We start from the raw sequence: 15313 nt of genomic DNA, 5'->3' as shown, positions 1-15313 counted from the left end.
CAACCCCAAAAGTGGGAGTTCAGGTCCCTGCGAGGTTCTGGCCCTGGGTTAGAGGCTACCGCCGTCTGGAAATGAGACTACAGGGTGCTCTGGTGGCAAAGTGCCCAGTGTTTTGGTGCTGGTATTTTTTAAAGTCTTTAAGGAATTGGAATATTTGCCAGTAATGTTCCTTTTCTAAGGGTATCAGCGTGGAATTCTTGAGATGTGGAAAATAAAACGTTTTTAAAAAGGTTTTATTTATTTGAGAGAGAGAAAGAGAGCACAAACAGGGTTGAGGGGCACAGGGAGAGGGAGAGGGAGAAGCAGATTCCCCGCGGAGGAGGGAGCCTGACGTGGGACTTGATCCCAGGACTCTGGGATCATGACCTGAGCTGAAGGCAGACACTCAAACAACTAAGCCACCCAGGCTCCCCAAAACATTTTTAAAGATTTTATTTATTCATTTGAGAGAGTGAGAGAGAACACGTGCACATGAGTGGGGGAAGTGGCAGAGAGAGTGGGAGAGAGACAGGCAGACTGGGCACAGATTACAACATAGGGCCTCACACAGGGCTCCACACGGGGCTTGATCCCAGGACCCCGGGATCAAGACCTGAGCTGAACAGATGCTTAATAACCAACTGAGCCACCCAGGCACCCTGAAAATAAAACATTTTTGTATTCTAAGTCCAAGACAGCTTCTTGTTCTTGTGTTTTAGACTTTATAATCTAAATTATTCAAGAATTTTTATATTCTTGAAAAAGTAATTTTGTGGAGTCCAAAATATGTAATGATAGTACTTACGTTCCACATAGTTCTTGGTGTACATAGGTGCTCAGTAACTGCTTTCTGAGCTGGCAAGAACACAAAAATTTACAAAGCATTTTGATCATATTGTATCAAATGTTACAGTCTCATACAGATATCTATTTCTGAGCATGGGTAAGTTGTTTTTTCAAACATGCTAAGCATGGTAATAGAGTATTTAAAATAGAGTATTTAAAATAATGTTTTTATATTTGACAAAAACTATATATATTATATTAAATACGAATATGACAAAAACTATATATAATATATGACATATACATAATGTGATATATATGTGTGTGCGTGTATATATATATATGTATACATATATATATATATATACATATATATATATATACCACATGTCACATTAACTCAAATGGGCCAGGGAGAATTGTTAGAATTGGGTGGCCAGAATGAGGCCAAGCGAAGCAGTGAGCCCTGTGCTCATCCAGGAGTGTCAACACCAGCGCCGGGGGGTGAGTCTTCTCTGAGACACGGAAATGCTTGCCAATCATTTGAAAAATCTCTTTCCAGAAACCGAAAGCTCCGGCATCTCCCACCGTGGAGGAGGATCCTTGCCTTGCCTTTCCCAAGCCCCCAGTGGACCCAGCGAAGATCAGAAGACTAAGCAGTGCCCGGGCTCGCTTATTCAGGGCGGCCTCCCAGGGGGCCCTGCTGCCCGACAGGACCCTGCCTCCTGCTGAGTGTAAGGCTGGGTCACCTCCTTTGAAATCTGGGGGGCGGGCATGCTTTTTTGAATGGGCACACAAAAGCTATTTTTACATGATTTTTTTTTTTCAAACCCTACAGGACTTTTACATTAACGAACCCTTAGTGAATATTGTGCAAACCTGGTTAAGAAACAGGGTTCATATATTTTTCTGGGCATTTAAGAAGAATACCTAAATAGCCAGTTTTGTTTTGTTTTAAAAAGTTACTTGGTAGGAAAAGAATATTAGGGTAAGTGTTTAATAACGAGGAGGTTCACCTGAGTTGGAAATAAATGATTTTTAAATCAGAGTTCAAACAGTTGTTAATTTCATTAGGCACATTTAAGATTCATACGATGTGCACTGAGCTGAGGTCTTTGAAAATACCTTTCCAATCCCATGTGACGATGAAAGCTAAAGTTGGATGGGGCTTTCCCAGTTCTTTTCCACAGAATGGCTAGTGGATTTCTAAACCTGGAAACAGAGAAGCTACAAACCTCAAGTTCTAAGGTGTGCCCCAACCTTTGGAATCACCCCTGCCACAGTATACTAAGAGTTTTTCAAATTCTGCAGGAAATGACCCATTAGTGAGATGGCACTCAATTTAGTAGATCACCAGCATTTTAAAAAAAATGAAGTAGAATAGAATGGAGAACATCAGGGCAAATCGCAGACAATAAGGTAAGTATTGCTTCAAGGAGACCTACTGTAGTCGTGTACATGTGTACTCAGGGTCGCATTACGAATTTATTACATATTTATATTCAACTATATTGTGAATTTATTATTATTCTATGTAGTCATAAAGTTGGAAAACCGCTTTACCAGGGGCTGACCACACCGGCCCTCCTGCAGTCAGTAAGGCTTGAGGAAGAAGGCTAGGTTTACAGACACGGAGAGGAGATTATCTGAAGAGGGATCCCAAAAGTTCCAAGTCACTGCCCGAGGATCCTACTTGCTTGACATAAAAGCGTTTTCCTTTAATTAGTCACTAATGTTTAAATGTAGAAGACCTCATGGAAGAATCCAGATTTATGACCTCTTCTGGGAAACTGGAAGATCTGGCAACACTGGGCCCCCGTTCTGGGGAGCACCCACCCCCATTAGCCCAGGGTACAAGCCGCGGCTCTCCTTGTCTCCCCAGCCCGCTTTCCTCATTTCCTGACCCCTCCAATCCCTCGTGAACCCTGACATCGCCGAGGAGGTAGAATCAAGAAGGATGGAAGAGACAAAAAAGGCAAGACAGGGTGTGCAGATCACGTCATCTACGGTGCTGTGGCAGGATGTGTGATCAGGCAACTTGCTTTACCCTGGGTGTCCAGTGTGTTTCTTTTCTTTCAGTCAATCAGATATTAACTGAGCCCCTTCTAAGTGCCAGACAGCACCCTCGGCCCACAGGGTCCTGCCCTCAAACAGCTTGTGAGGTTTGTAAACAGTAAGAAGGAAAACAAGGAAATAAGATAATTTGGGTCCTGATAAGTAATGTGAAGTGAGATAATGGGCTGGAGAATGTCCACAGCAGGAGTACTTTGTGTGAGATCAGGTGGCACTAGAATGTGTCCTTGAGGAGGTGGCCCTGAGTTGAAATGTGACCAATGAGAAGAAGGCGGCCATGGTGAAAACTGAGGACAAGGAGCCCACGCTGGGGGGACCTGGAGGCTTGGAGACAGGAGGAGGGTCACTCAGGTGGTGGAGGACCTGAAGGCCATTGTGGCTGGGAGATGGTTTACCCTGGGGACATGGAGGGATCCACCGCCCCAAAGAGCCAGACAGGGGCAAATGGCCCACACTCTATGCTGCTTGCCCTGAAAAGCCAGCACAGGGTTTAAGGAAGGGACAGACCTCCTCTGACTTCAGTTTCTCAGCTCTAGCTGCACTTAGAATCCCCTGAGGAGCTTTTCAAATGGGCCTTCCCTGGGGACCCCGTCAGACCAATGACATCAGAGAGGAGTGGGGATTGCAGGACCAAAGTCCTTGCCATTATGAGGGGCACAGGATCTGGAGCCCGGGGTTGGGGGTGAGGTCAGACCTCGCTAGGAACTCCTTAGAAACGGGGGGTGGCAGAGCTGGTGTGAGGGTAGTGTCGCTCACTAGATGTTTTGCTTCTGAGCCTGGATGCCGCCTAGGTGTTGTGTGCATTTAACTCTTGGTAGCTCTCAGGTGAGCGCCCTGCAGCTCAGGGAGCTGTTCGGGTGTCTGTGCGGGTGACTGAGGGATTGAGGCTTCCCCCCACCATCCTCACTGTCTCTGCTTCCCTCGGGGCTTTGCGCCTTCCCTTCTGTGCCCCCGCTCCCTGGCTGTTGTCTGCACACCCACTGTGGCTGCCATTTCCCAGCACTGAGACCGTCCTCGTGCTCCCCGAAGGGCCAGAAACATGTCTTTGTTGCCATTCTTGTTGCCCTGTTCCCAGGTGCCCAGGGCTCCTCATCCCCGAGGTCCAGGTCGAAGTCAGGGTCAGCACTCACGTGACAATGAGAGTAAAAAGTCATCATCATTTTAAAAGCACACATTGCCCCATTAAAACAATATACTCGGGGCGCCTGGGTGGCTCAGTGGGTTAAGCTTCTGCCTTCGGCTTAGGTCATGATCTCAGGGTCCTGGGATCGAGCCCTGCCTCGGGCTCTCTGCTCAGCGGGGAGCCTGCTTCCCCCTCTCTCTCTGCCTGCCTCTCTGCCTACTTGTAATCTCTGTCTGTCAAATAAATAAATAAAATCTTAAAAAAAAAAAAATATATATATATATACTCTAAGACTCCAGCCTCGGCACCATTGTCATTCGTGCAGGAGCCTCCTGGACTTGGTATCGGAGTCTCTGTTGTCTAGCAAAGGTGCCTTTCGGTGGGGGACTGAGGCTCTCAAGGCAGCTGAGCGGGGAGACGGAGGGTGTGTGCCTGCCTTTGGCATGAAGTCATTTGTAGCTGACTCTGGCACAGGCAGGGCGAGGGGTGTGGTGGCAGGTTGGGAATTTCTGACTGAAGAAAATGAAAGGGGAAGGGACATGTGTGGCCGTCTTCGTAGGACCTGCAGTGCAATGGCTGTGTGTTCCGATGGGCCTGTTGGCTGGAGGTGGCAGTGTGACTTACACCGCCCAGTTGCTCGAGCTGGACAGAGGCCACAGGGCAGTCTCCGCCGTCTCACCATCCCTGTCCTCTTGGCCTTCGCCAAGCCCTCGACAGGCTCCCTAAATGGGCTTCCGAAGCGTCTCCTGGCTCTGCACGTTCCTTTGCCACCATTGCCGCACTGCTGTCAGCCCCCCTCGCCATGCCTGGTCTCCTGGCGTCCCTGTCTGGCTCCGCCCTCCCTCACTGAGGACCGTGCTCCCTTGGAGCAGCCAGAAGAGCCTGGAGAAACCAAGCTGCCAACCGCACATGGCTGTGAGCAGCAACCGCATCCCTTCATCCCAGTGGACCGTGAAAAACGATTATTGTGCGCCATATGGGCCAAGGGGGCAGGAGGAAAATAAAAAATCAGATTGCATCATCCTCTTGCTGAAAACCCTTTGGAGGGCTCCCTGTGTCTGAAGGAGTGTTTGCTGAACTGAGTCCCAGCTTTCCCTTGGACGAGGGGTCCAGTGCTCAGATGGGTCTGCCTGCTTCCTCCGTCTCGTGGAGAGCCCCAGTGCACATGGGCCTAGCTGAGGGTCAGTAAAGATGCCCATTTCATCTTAATTCAACCCAGCATTTTAGTTATTCATTTATTCATTTACTTATTTCCATGTAAATATTTACTATGCAGTGGCTAAGGGTATGCAATGGTGGGCAATGTGGTCAGTATTTTTTTTAATTTAATTTTATTTTTTCAGTGTTCCAAGATTCATTGTTTATGCAGCATACCCAGTGCTCCACGCAATATGTGCCCTCCTTAATACCTGCCACCAGGCTCACCCAACCCCCCACTCCCCTCCCCTTGAAAACCCTCATTTGTTTCTTAGAGTCCACAGTCTCTCTTGGTTCGTCTCCCCCTCCGATTTCCTCCAATTCACTTTTCCTTTCCTTCCCCCATTGTCCTCTGTGTTATTCCTTATGCTCCACAAGTAAGTGAAACCATATGATAATTGACTCTCTCTGCTTGATTTATTTCACTCCGCATAATCTCCTCCAGTCCTGTCCATCTTGATACAAAAGTTGGTATTCATCCTTTCTGATGGAGGCATACCATTCCATTGTATATATGGACCATATCTTCTTCATCCAGGAAAAAAGACAGTCTTTTTAAGAAACGTTGCTGGAAAAATTGGACAGCTATGTATAGAAGAATGAAACTCGACCATTCTCTTACACCATACACAAAGAGAAACTGGAAATGGATAAAAGACCTCAACGTGAGGGAGGAATCTGTCAAAATCCTAGAGGAGAACATAAGCAGTAACCTCTTCGACATCGGCCACAGCAACTTCTTTCAAGACATGTCTCCAAAGGCAATGGAAACAAAAGCAAAAATGAACTTTTGGGACTTCATGAAGATCAAAAGCTTCTGCACAGCAAAAGAAATAGTCAACAAAACAAAGAGGCAACCCATGGAATGGGAGAAGATATTCGCAAATGACACTACAGACAAAAGGCTGATATCCCAAGATCTATAAAGAACTCCTCAAACTCAACACACAAAAAATAGATAATCACATCAAAAAATGGGCAGAAGACATGAAAAGACACTTCTCCAAATAAGACATACAAATGGCTAACAGACACATGAAAAAATGTTCACCATCATTAGCCATCAGGGAGATTCAAATCAAAACCACATTGAGATACCACCTTACACCTGTTAGAATGGCCAAATGAACAAGACAGTAAACAACAAGTGTTGGAGAGGATGTGGAGAAAGGGGAACCCTCTTACACTGTTGGTGGGAATGCAAGTTGGTGCAGCCACTTTGGAAAACAGTGGGAGATTCCTCAAAAAGTTAAAAATAGAGCTTCCCTATGACTCTGCAATTGCACTACTGGGTATTTACCCCCAAGATACAGATGGAGTGAAAAGAAGGGCCATCTGTACCCCAATGTTCATAGCAGCAATGGCCATAGTCACCAAACTGTGGAAAGAGCCATGATACCCTTCAAACCTAGCATTTTACAAATGTACTTGACTGGGGAATCTGTGTTTTGAAGAATGCAGTTTGGGAAATACTGACCTAGCAGAAGAGCTGGCAAACTTTTTCTGTAAAGAGCCAGAGAGTAAATATTTTAGACCAAATGGGCCATATAGTCTTTGTTCAACCTATTCAACTGTCCTACAACTCTGTTGTAGTGGGAAAGCAAGATAGACCGATTGATAGGCCCCAAAACTTGAAGTTCTTCTCAGTTTCACATGTTTTAGAATAGTGTTCTCCTTTGAGTTCTTCCCAAACATTGAAATATATAAAAACCATTCTTAGCTCGCAGGCTATACAAAAACAAGGGACAGGTTAGATTCGGTGGATGGTTTGCTGACTCCTGGCGGAGGAGATGAAGTCCCTACTCCTCAGCATGCACAGCTCTCTGACGATCTGGCCCCAGACTAACATTCCAGGCCCTTCTCTTGACTCTCTTTTGCCTCCCGCCCACAGCCTGTGCACCAGCAGTATGGACCTCCTTGCATTTCCCCATACCTATCCTGCTACTTCAAGCCTCTTGCAAAATCTGCTCTATCATTTGCTGGACCCAGTGCAAAATGAGAATGCGGAGCCCTTTGTTCAAAATTATTGAGAATTCCAAGATGGCGACAGCAAAGCATTCAACCAAATGCAGGGCCCTTCTAAGTAAGGGACCCAGCTTGACTGTACAGCTTGTATACACACAAAGCTAGCTCTGACTCCAGACTTTTGTTCCTTTTTCTCAGAACTCATTTTGGCCTCCTGTTAATCCTTCAGAATACTTCTCAGGCTCTGCCTCCTCTATGAATCCTTTCCTGACCAGTTCCCAACCCTTCGGGACTCTCTTGTTCTCTCTACTGCCCTTACCTGGCCCTGGGCCACACTGTACGACATTTCTCTCTTTAACACATCTGCCTCTGTCTCCCCTATTAGACTCAGCAACTTCAATAGGAAAAGAGGATTTCTTTTATTGGTAGCCTGAGAACCTAAAACGGGGACTGGTATATGGTCGGTGCCAAAGCAGTATCTGTGAAATGGAACTGTTTCCGAGTGGTAACACTGCTTGTTGTAGACTTTTGAAGTTTAACCCATGATCCATTACAAAATTAGTACAGCGTGCTACAGACGTTTACCAGGATCACAAAGGGCATTGTTACTCATGCTCAGTTTTATTGTGGACCTCCGTCGGGGGAGTCAGAGGGAGCCCAGGGCAGCTCCTCACTGCGGTAATAACGGACAAGCTCCCTCCAGTAGACTGTGAAGTCAGAGGGGCTGCAGCAACTCCACCCCTGAGTATGGGTACACTTATCCCCTACAGCAGCATCTCTGCATGGCTGGGACTCCCTGCTTCTCCCCCGACCGTTAGACCTCTAGCCCCCAGAACAGCACCCAACACAGGGCAGCGAGTACCTAATAACTACTCATGGAGTAAATGAATAAAGGAAACCAATGCTAAAATGTAGGAATAGACTAAAACCGCATTACTTAAGACAAAATCTGGGCTTTGTAATTCAATAGTGAAGGTATTTAAGGCAGCGTGGTGCCACGGAGGGAGTCCTGGACCAGAAGTTGGGATTCTTGGGTTTCCTTAGTAATACTGACAATAGCTTCTATGTTTGTAATAAATCACTTTACTAGGCCATATCATTTCATTCTTAGCACATCCCTAAGAGGTGGGAACCACTGAGGAAGGTGAGAGAAAAGTTGAGGGACCTGCCTGCTACACTCAGCCAGAACTTGGCCCTAAATCTGATGGAAAGCAAAGCCCACGCTCTTCAAGCTGTACAGTCCCGGCCCGCCCTGAACTTGCTCTGTGAGCTTAGACTGGTCACATAACACTCAGGTTTTCAGTTTTCTCATCTGAAAAATTAAGTTTAGACTAGCCGATCTCAAAGGTTCCTTTCAGCTTTAAAACTCATTGTTTTGAAAGCAGGGAGCTTAGTCGGAGTGGACTAAGTGGTTTTGATTTTTATTGGTTTGTTCAAGTGCAAAAAAGGAAACTTTGAGTTGCTCTGGAGAAGCTTGCAAAGCAGTATTTTCTATATGAACCTCATCCCTACATTCCCCTTTGAAAAAAAATTTTTTTAAAAAGATTTTATTTATTCATTTGAGAGAAAGAGAGAGAACAAGCAGAGGGAGGGACAGGCAGAAAGAGAAGCAGGCGCTCTGCTGAGCGGGGAGCCCGGTGTGGGTCTCCATCCCAGGACCCCAGGATCATGACCTGAGCTGAAGGCAGATGCATAACTGACTGTGCCACCTGGGCGCCCCTGAAAAAAACATTTTATCAGAAACTCAAGTGTGCTAGCAGCATCACAAATGAGCTATTCCTAATGGCCACTGGCTGATAAAGAAAGAGTGTTGTATCATAGGTCTAAGAATCTGCAGTCATACACACAATAGATGTTTAGTTTAGAGACTGGACTTCTGTTTGCAACTCTTATCATCTTAACCCTCTTTAGAAAGCCTTAGAAGCCAATGCCTTCCTCTTCCTACCACCTGGCAGTGGTGTCTAGGTCCTCCCCGATCTGGGTGCTGTCCCTCTGATCAGCTCTCTTCCTCTTCTCCCTCACATACTCTGCTCCTGTTGTGTCTTGAGCATGCCAAGCGCACCCCTGCCTTAAGAGTGCCCTACCCTCTGCAGGGAATTCTGTCCCTTGTCCACCAGTGGCTAGATGCCTCGCCTCCATTGCTTACCATGTCCACCCTCTTCAAAACTGCTGTCTACCCCCATCCCCAACCCTCTTTAATTTTCTCCATTTTTCTACTTTTGCTTTATTTCCATAGTACTTATTATATTATATCTTGGACCTCATTTATTATGGTATATTATTTACTATCTGTTTATGCCTATTAGGATGTAAGCCTACAAAGTCAGGGATCTTTGTTTCATCACTGATACCTCCCAAGTGTCTAGACCAGTGTCTAGTTACTCAGTTTTTTTTTTTTAAAAGATTTTATTTATTTATTTTAGAGAGATGGACGGAGGGAGAGAGAGATAATCCCAAGCAGGCTCTACACCCAGCATGGAACCCCCGATGCGGGGCTTGAGCCCATGACCCATGACCTGAGCCAAAAGCAAGCGTCAGACACTTAACCGACTGAGTCACCAGATGCCGTAGCACTCAGTATTTTTCGAATGAAACGTTGTTAACATGATCAAATTCAGGAAAAGGAGTCATTGTTCTGGGAAGCAGAAGTATTTCTGTGGACTGGGTTAGTCATAAACCTCCATTCAAGTTCGTGTCCTCTGGTAGACTCTGAGAGAGCAGAGAGAAGATCCCATTCATTTTAATGAATCGACGCTTCCAAGCCTGAAGTAGTGGGAAGGTCTTGTAGATTTTGGCAACACAATTCCAGACTAGATTATAAGTAATAGAAAAAATTTTAAATTATATAAACTCTTAGATTGAAAAAAATATTGAAAGAATGATTCCGAAAATCAGAAATACTTAGACCAAACATCTCCTTGATTTTACAGCAAAGACGACGGTGGCACCCGAGGAAACAGTTGTGATGGGGGACCCTATGGTGAAAATAAATGGGATTTATTTAACAGAATCAAGAGCTGTTGGCTGCTTACAGAGTCACCCACTTCAGCTAACTTATGACGGAGGCTTCAGTGAAATCGAGAAGCAAGAAATGTTCAAAGGGACAACCACCTTGCCATCCCATCTCAGAAGTGGAGGGTCAGTATTCTTTTGATTTAGTTTTCTGTTTAGGATAAACTGTGTCATATACTAGTTTGTTTCCTAATCTTATGTAGATGATTGATTTGCATTTTCCCTCTTATACAAACACATTTTTAAGTTAATGACGCACGAATAGGAAAGATTTTTTTTCTCATGGCTAAATGGAGTTGGTTTTACATCATTCCCTATTTATTCCTCAGGAAAACATTTATTCATACCTGCCAAACGCTGCGTTGATAGGCCTGTCAGAATTCTTTGCTTTAGTTAGGCTGTTCGGCCAGCCCTCGAGTGATGAGTGATTGTTCTGTTTGTGGGTTATTTGGGATTCCTGGCTGGCCTGGAATCTCACGTTCCCTCCCTTGGATTAGTTCATGTTGTTAATTCCACCAAAGAGTAGACACTTTTCTTATTCCCATGTAGAAACTTGGATTCAAATACTTATTTTGCAAACAGGTAAATAGTTAAAACAGGAGAATCCCGTACATTTCTCTTGTCTGTGATATCCCTCTCCTAATCCCTCATAAAATTAATTATTGGGAATTACTTTATTTCATACTATGTTCCTAGACAGGGCTTTCTGGGGTTTCCCTTAGAAAATCGAGGAACAATTTTCTTACCATAGTAAGATATGTGGAGAAATGTTCACTGTACGAACTGTATGAATTCTCCCGTCCCCCCTCCCACATCCCTGGTGTTTTCCTAAAGAAGTCTCTCGAATGAAGGGGAACTGGGGTGGAGGATGGGAGTGGAGAGAGCAGCCTCTGTTCTCTAGCCCCAGGCCAATAACGATGCTAAGATATGCAGAAGGTCTTGGACTGGCCCGGGTCATTCAGTTAAAGTTATTTTTCTAGGACTTTCCATTGGGTCATTGTGGACAACTGCCCGGTTCAGCTTTGCTTAACAAGATTAAATTCCATGAGCCATTTTAAGACCGAGGACTTGTTGCCCTCACTTTAGATTTTGGGTCTGACTTTGGCTCGTACACACGCCGCGTGCTTAAAACTTTTCCCGGAACCGGCTGCTTGGCTGAACTGAGCTTGCTGCAGGCGCAGCCTGAAGAGTGTCACACACATGGAATTCATATCAGGCAACCTAGTTGTCCTGGTCATGTTGCTTTACATTCAGAACATTTTTTAAATTAAAGGAAAAATGAAATAACTCCTTAAGTGGAAGAGAATGACTTCAAATTGGGACTTTGGGAGCTGAGCACAAAACATCAGACTGGCCATTGCAACCGATCTTTTCCAGTTGGTGACTGAGAATGGGCTGCAGGCCTCAGAGCTTAAGCATAAAAGACCACGGGAGAGCTTGTGTTTCTTCAGCACTGAAGGGAAAAGGAAACATTTATCTTGCTGCACCCATCCTTACAGTAATTAAAGTTGACTAGGAAAAACCAGACAAGAGCCGTTTTATTTTGTTTTATTTTATTTTTTTCTTGCAAACCTTCAGATGTTGCAGAATAATCTGGCAAGCAAGAGTTCATTCTGTCTTCCTCTGTTGGGATTGGGGAGGGCATTTTCAGTTGCATATTTTATCCCACCAACAGCAAAGGAGAAATCAATTAGGGACTGGAAGCCCTTCTTCCTGACTGTCCAAAATTATGAGGCATCCGCGGCCCTAATTGTTTTCCTTCTGTTCGGTGAGGATGGCTTTTGTGTCGTGTAATGACTGTGTCTGAGTCGAGTTTGCAATGCACCCTGGCGAGTTTAACTTCCAATTATATGTCTGCTTTATGAATCTTTACCTCCTTGAATCACGGATGGGGTTTGGTTGACGGGGTGCCAAAAAAACGGTTTATACAGTAGGATTAAAACAAACCAGAAAATGGAAACTATTAGCAATTCTGTCATTAATTACATTTGTGAATCAATCTGGGACACTTGATAATTGTTTCTCGTAAACATTTAAGTGAAGAATTCCAAGAAATGATCTTTGCTATGCAATGGAGTAGTCCCAGTTTTGATGCCAAAGCCTTACTCAATTAACATTTTTCCGTCTTTAAGCCCTAATGTGGTAAATGACGACTCTTGTCAGTGAGCCCCGCTGGCAGAGGGAGGGGGGGCGAGGGAGGGAATGCAAGAACTAGAAAAGGAGGAGGCTTGAGAGGACAGTGGCTGGAGGAGGAGCACAAGCGGGTCTTGGAAAGGGGAAAGAGGAAGTGGGACGAGCGCCCCGCCCCCCTCGTGCAGGGTCCTTACCCACTTGCTTAATGTGGAGGAAGTGACCACCTTCACGCTGCCTGCTTCAGGGCTGGATAGAGAAGGGAGCGGTCTATTAGGGCGAAATAGCTTTGATTTGTACCCCCTTAATTTAGAGTATGGATAGCTCAGACCTGGGATGGACTGGAGTTTCACTTTATGCTGGTCGTGATGGAAAAAGGATTTGCTAAGCAAGCTAGCATCATAAAAGAGATCTTGGAGGACTATGTAACTTTCCCAAGGAGAATATACTCTGAAGAACTTACCCAGCTGTCATCTTCAAACAGTCTTGCAACTCCAACACTCTCTCTGCATCCGGTTAAGGGCCCATCTAAGCTTTGGCAGGTTTGCCCCTTAGGGACACTCCATTTTCTCTTACTTTGTGTTGCCATGTGGACTGAAAATAATAAAGCTTCCATTAGAATATGAATGTGTATATATGTCTATCCACCTAGCCATTCATCCATCCAGTGGTTCAATCTGATGAACACCTTGGTATTCCTGCTTAAAAACCTTCTAAGGCTTTCAATGTAAAAATGGTTCGAACTATTGTGGTTTGGAAATGTGATCTTCAGGAGAAAAGCCCAAGAACTCTTCACTTGATCTTAGCCAAAAGGCCGAGAAGTGATAGTCCAAGAACTCTTTGCTGGAAACCACGATCCTTGGATTTAGGCTTGGTTCACTCTCAGCCACTTGACTTATCTGTATGCTCTTTGGCAAGTCTCTTACCACTTTCAGGGGCTCAGTTTTCAAATCTGTAAAATGGAAATAACTGGGCGCCTTCACTCCCATCTCCCCCCAGCCTTTACCAAGGGTTGTGGGATGATTAATAAGGCCTGAAAGCTTTATCCGTAAACTGTCAAGGGCCAACAGTATTTTTGGAATCAAAAAGGAGGAAAGAGGGCTTCTGATTAAAGGTGATAAAGCAAAGGCATTCTGCAGAAAATGAACACAAGCAGCAAAGAATGAAAAACACAAAAATAAATGCCATCAATGAAGCAGAAAACTTGTTCCATCCCAAAATGACAAAACATGGAGCAAACTTTATACTGCAGTGTGGGCTTGATTTTTTTTTGTCTACCTGGCATTCTTGCCTTTGGAGAGCAAGCTGTCTTGCATCATGCTCACTCCAGGTTTAGAGAAGGGCTGATCTTATCTTCCCTGCCCACCTTCCCTGGGGGCCCGGGGTAATTATGTGGCCCCAGACTGGCCTTCCGAGTTCTCCAATCCACCAACCACAGCAGTTGGTTCAGAGGTGGGCACATGATCTAAAACAGGCCAGCTGAATTCCTCTCTGGGCCTTTTGCCAAAGCCTTTGAGGAAAGTGCTCTTTCAAGTTCATAAGCTGTAAAGATGATGTGGTCTTAGAGCCAACAGTGGCCATTTCATTGCCTTTGGAGGGTGACTTTGAAGGGGGAACGTGCTGTATAAGCAGAGCTAAAGAAATGAAGATAGTGACCAAGTTCAAGGATGATCCATAGATACTCCTAGATCCAGCCGTACCTGAGGCCACTATATCCACATCACAGACTGCTCTGTTTTGTGAACCAGTATGTTCCTTGTTCTTTTTTTCTTTCTTTCTCCCTCTTCTTTCCTTCCTTTCCTTATTTTGACAGGTACAGCATGTAGTATTTCAGATTAGGTTTTTGTCACTTGAAATAGTGCAGGCAGGTGTCTTGTTAACCTGCCGGACTCTACAAAGTATAGATGAAAACAAGGGGTCATTTGAGAGCAGACACTGACCTCCTCAGATCTAGAGGACTAGATCTAGAGCAAGAGACAGATTTCACTAAGAGTGAGTCTCTCAGTTCAGACAGGTGGATAGCCGGTAGTCTTTAATTCAAGAAAAGAGACTTGAGGGTGTGGGTCAGCCATGGGAAATGTGGAGATGCCCCTGTAAAGACCTCATTCAGGATCCAGATGGTGAAAGGGCAGGGGGATGGAGCCGAGAGTGATGATCTCCCCATTTCCTGGAGGCCAGCTGGTGCCCGTGTGTGTGCCTGCGTGCGTGTGTTGGCAGGGGAGGGAGTTTGCTAGGTTAGAACTCTAGGATCCTATCACGGAACAGGGTTTTCCTGTGAGTCACAGTAATACGCCACACACAGACCCAGCGGCCACATGCTTCAGGTCAAGAAAAATGACAGACTTGGTGAATGGATGTTCAAGGAAGCTGACTCAAGTTGAAGCTATAGAACACCTGATTCTCCCCCTTTGTGGCTCCTATTTATTCTTCAGCAAATAAATGGCTCGGTTTTAAAGATAAATAAATAGGACAAGAGTTAACATAGAACTCAAGCACAGATATATAAAACACATAACAAAAGATAGATGAAGAAAATGGATCACAAAAGGAATTGCCCTCTAAAACAAGAATTAAAACAATTTTCCATAGTGTCAAAAAATTTTTTTAAGAAAAGAAAAAGGAGCTCTTCTTTGGGTTATAAGAATTCAAATTCGAGATTCTAAGCCCCCTAAAGAGATGAAAAATATGTTTGCAATTCTCAAGAAGTGAAAGAAAAATGTATAAACATGGAGAGGAAAGTCATATTAGAAATAAAGTGAGAATAAAAACAGTTGAAAATGCAGTGAGACATGGTGTACAGGCTGGAAGCAATCCTACAAAAAAGAAATGAATGCGGAGATGTGAACATGATTAAAGCAACTGGGATAGATACAGGAGGCATTGTGGCACTTGTAGTCTTGTAGTCTTCCTCCTCTCCCTCCAGCCCTTCCTAGTACTAGCTTACTTTCAACAACTACCTGCCACGCACTCTTCCAAGCGATTTACATGTGTTAACTCATTTGATATTCACAAGAACAAACTGACAATGGAAGAGACAAGTTTCTGATA

At 44.8% G+C, this 15313-nt stretch overlaps 1 protein-coding gene across 1 annotated transcript in view; it reads left to right on the top strand.

Annotated features, from left to right (window-relative positions):
- LOC111158300 (armadillo repeat containing 2) overlaps positions 1-15313 on the top strand; it is a 108457-nt gene that overhangs the window by 16972 nt on the left and 76172 nt on the right. Inside the window, exons 4-5 of the mRNA XM_022520247.1 lie at positions 1328-1499; positions 10054-10261. Of these exons, the coding sequence (XP_022375955.1) occupies positions 1328-1499; positions 10054-10261 (380 nt within the window). The remainder of the gene's footprint in view (positions 1-1327; positions 1500-10053; positions 10262-15313) is intronic.

This window comes from Enhydra lutris, unplaced genomic scaffold (assembly GCF_002288905.1).
Source record: "Enhydra lutris kenyoni isolate GAN:26980312 unplaced genomic scaffold, ASM228890v2 scaffoldscaffold58, whole genome shotgun sequence".
Classification (NCBI taxonomy): domain Eukaryota; kingdom Metazoa; phylum Chordata; class Mammalia; order Carnivora; family Mustelidae; genus Enhydra; species Enhydra lutris.
The sequence above is the reverse complement of the archived record's forward strand: the minus strand, read 5'-3'. Positions and strand labels throughout refer to the sequence as shown.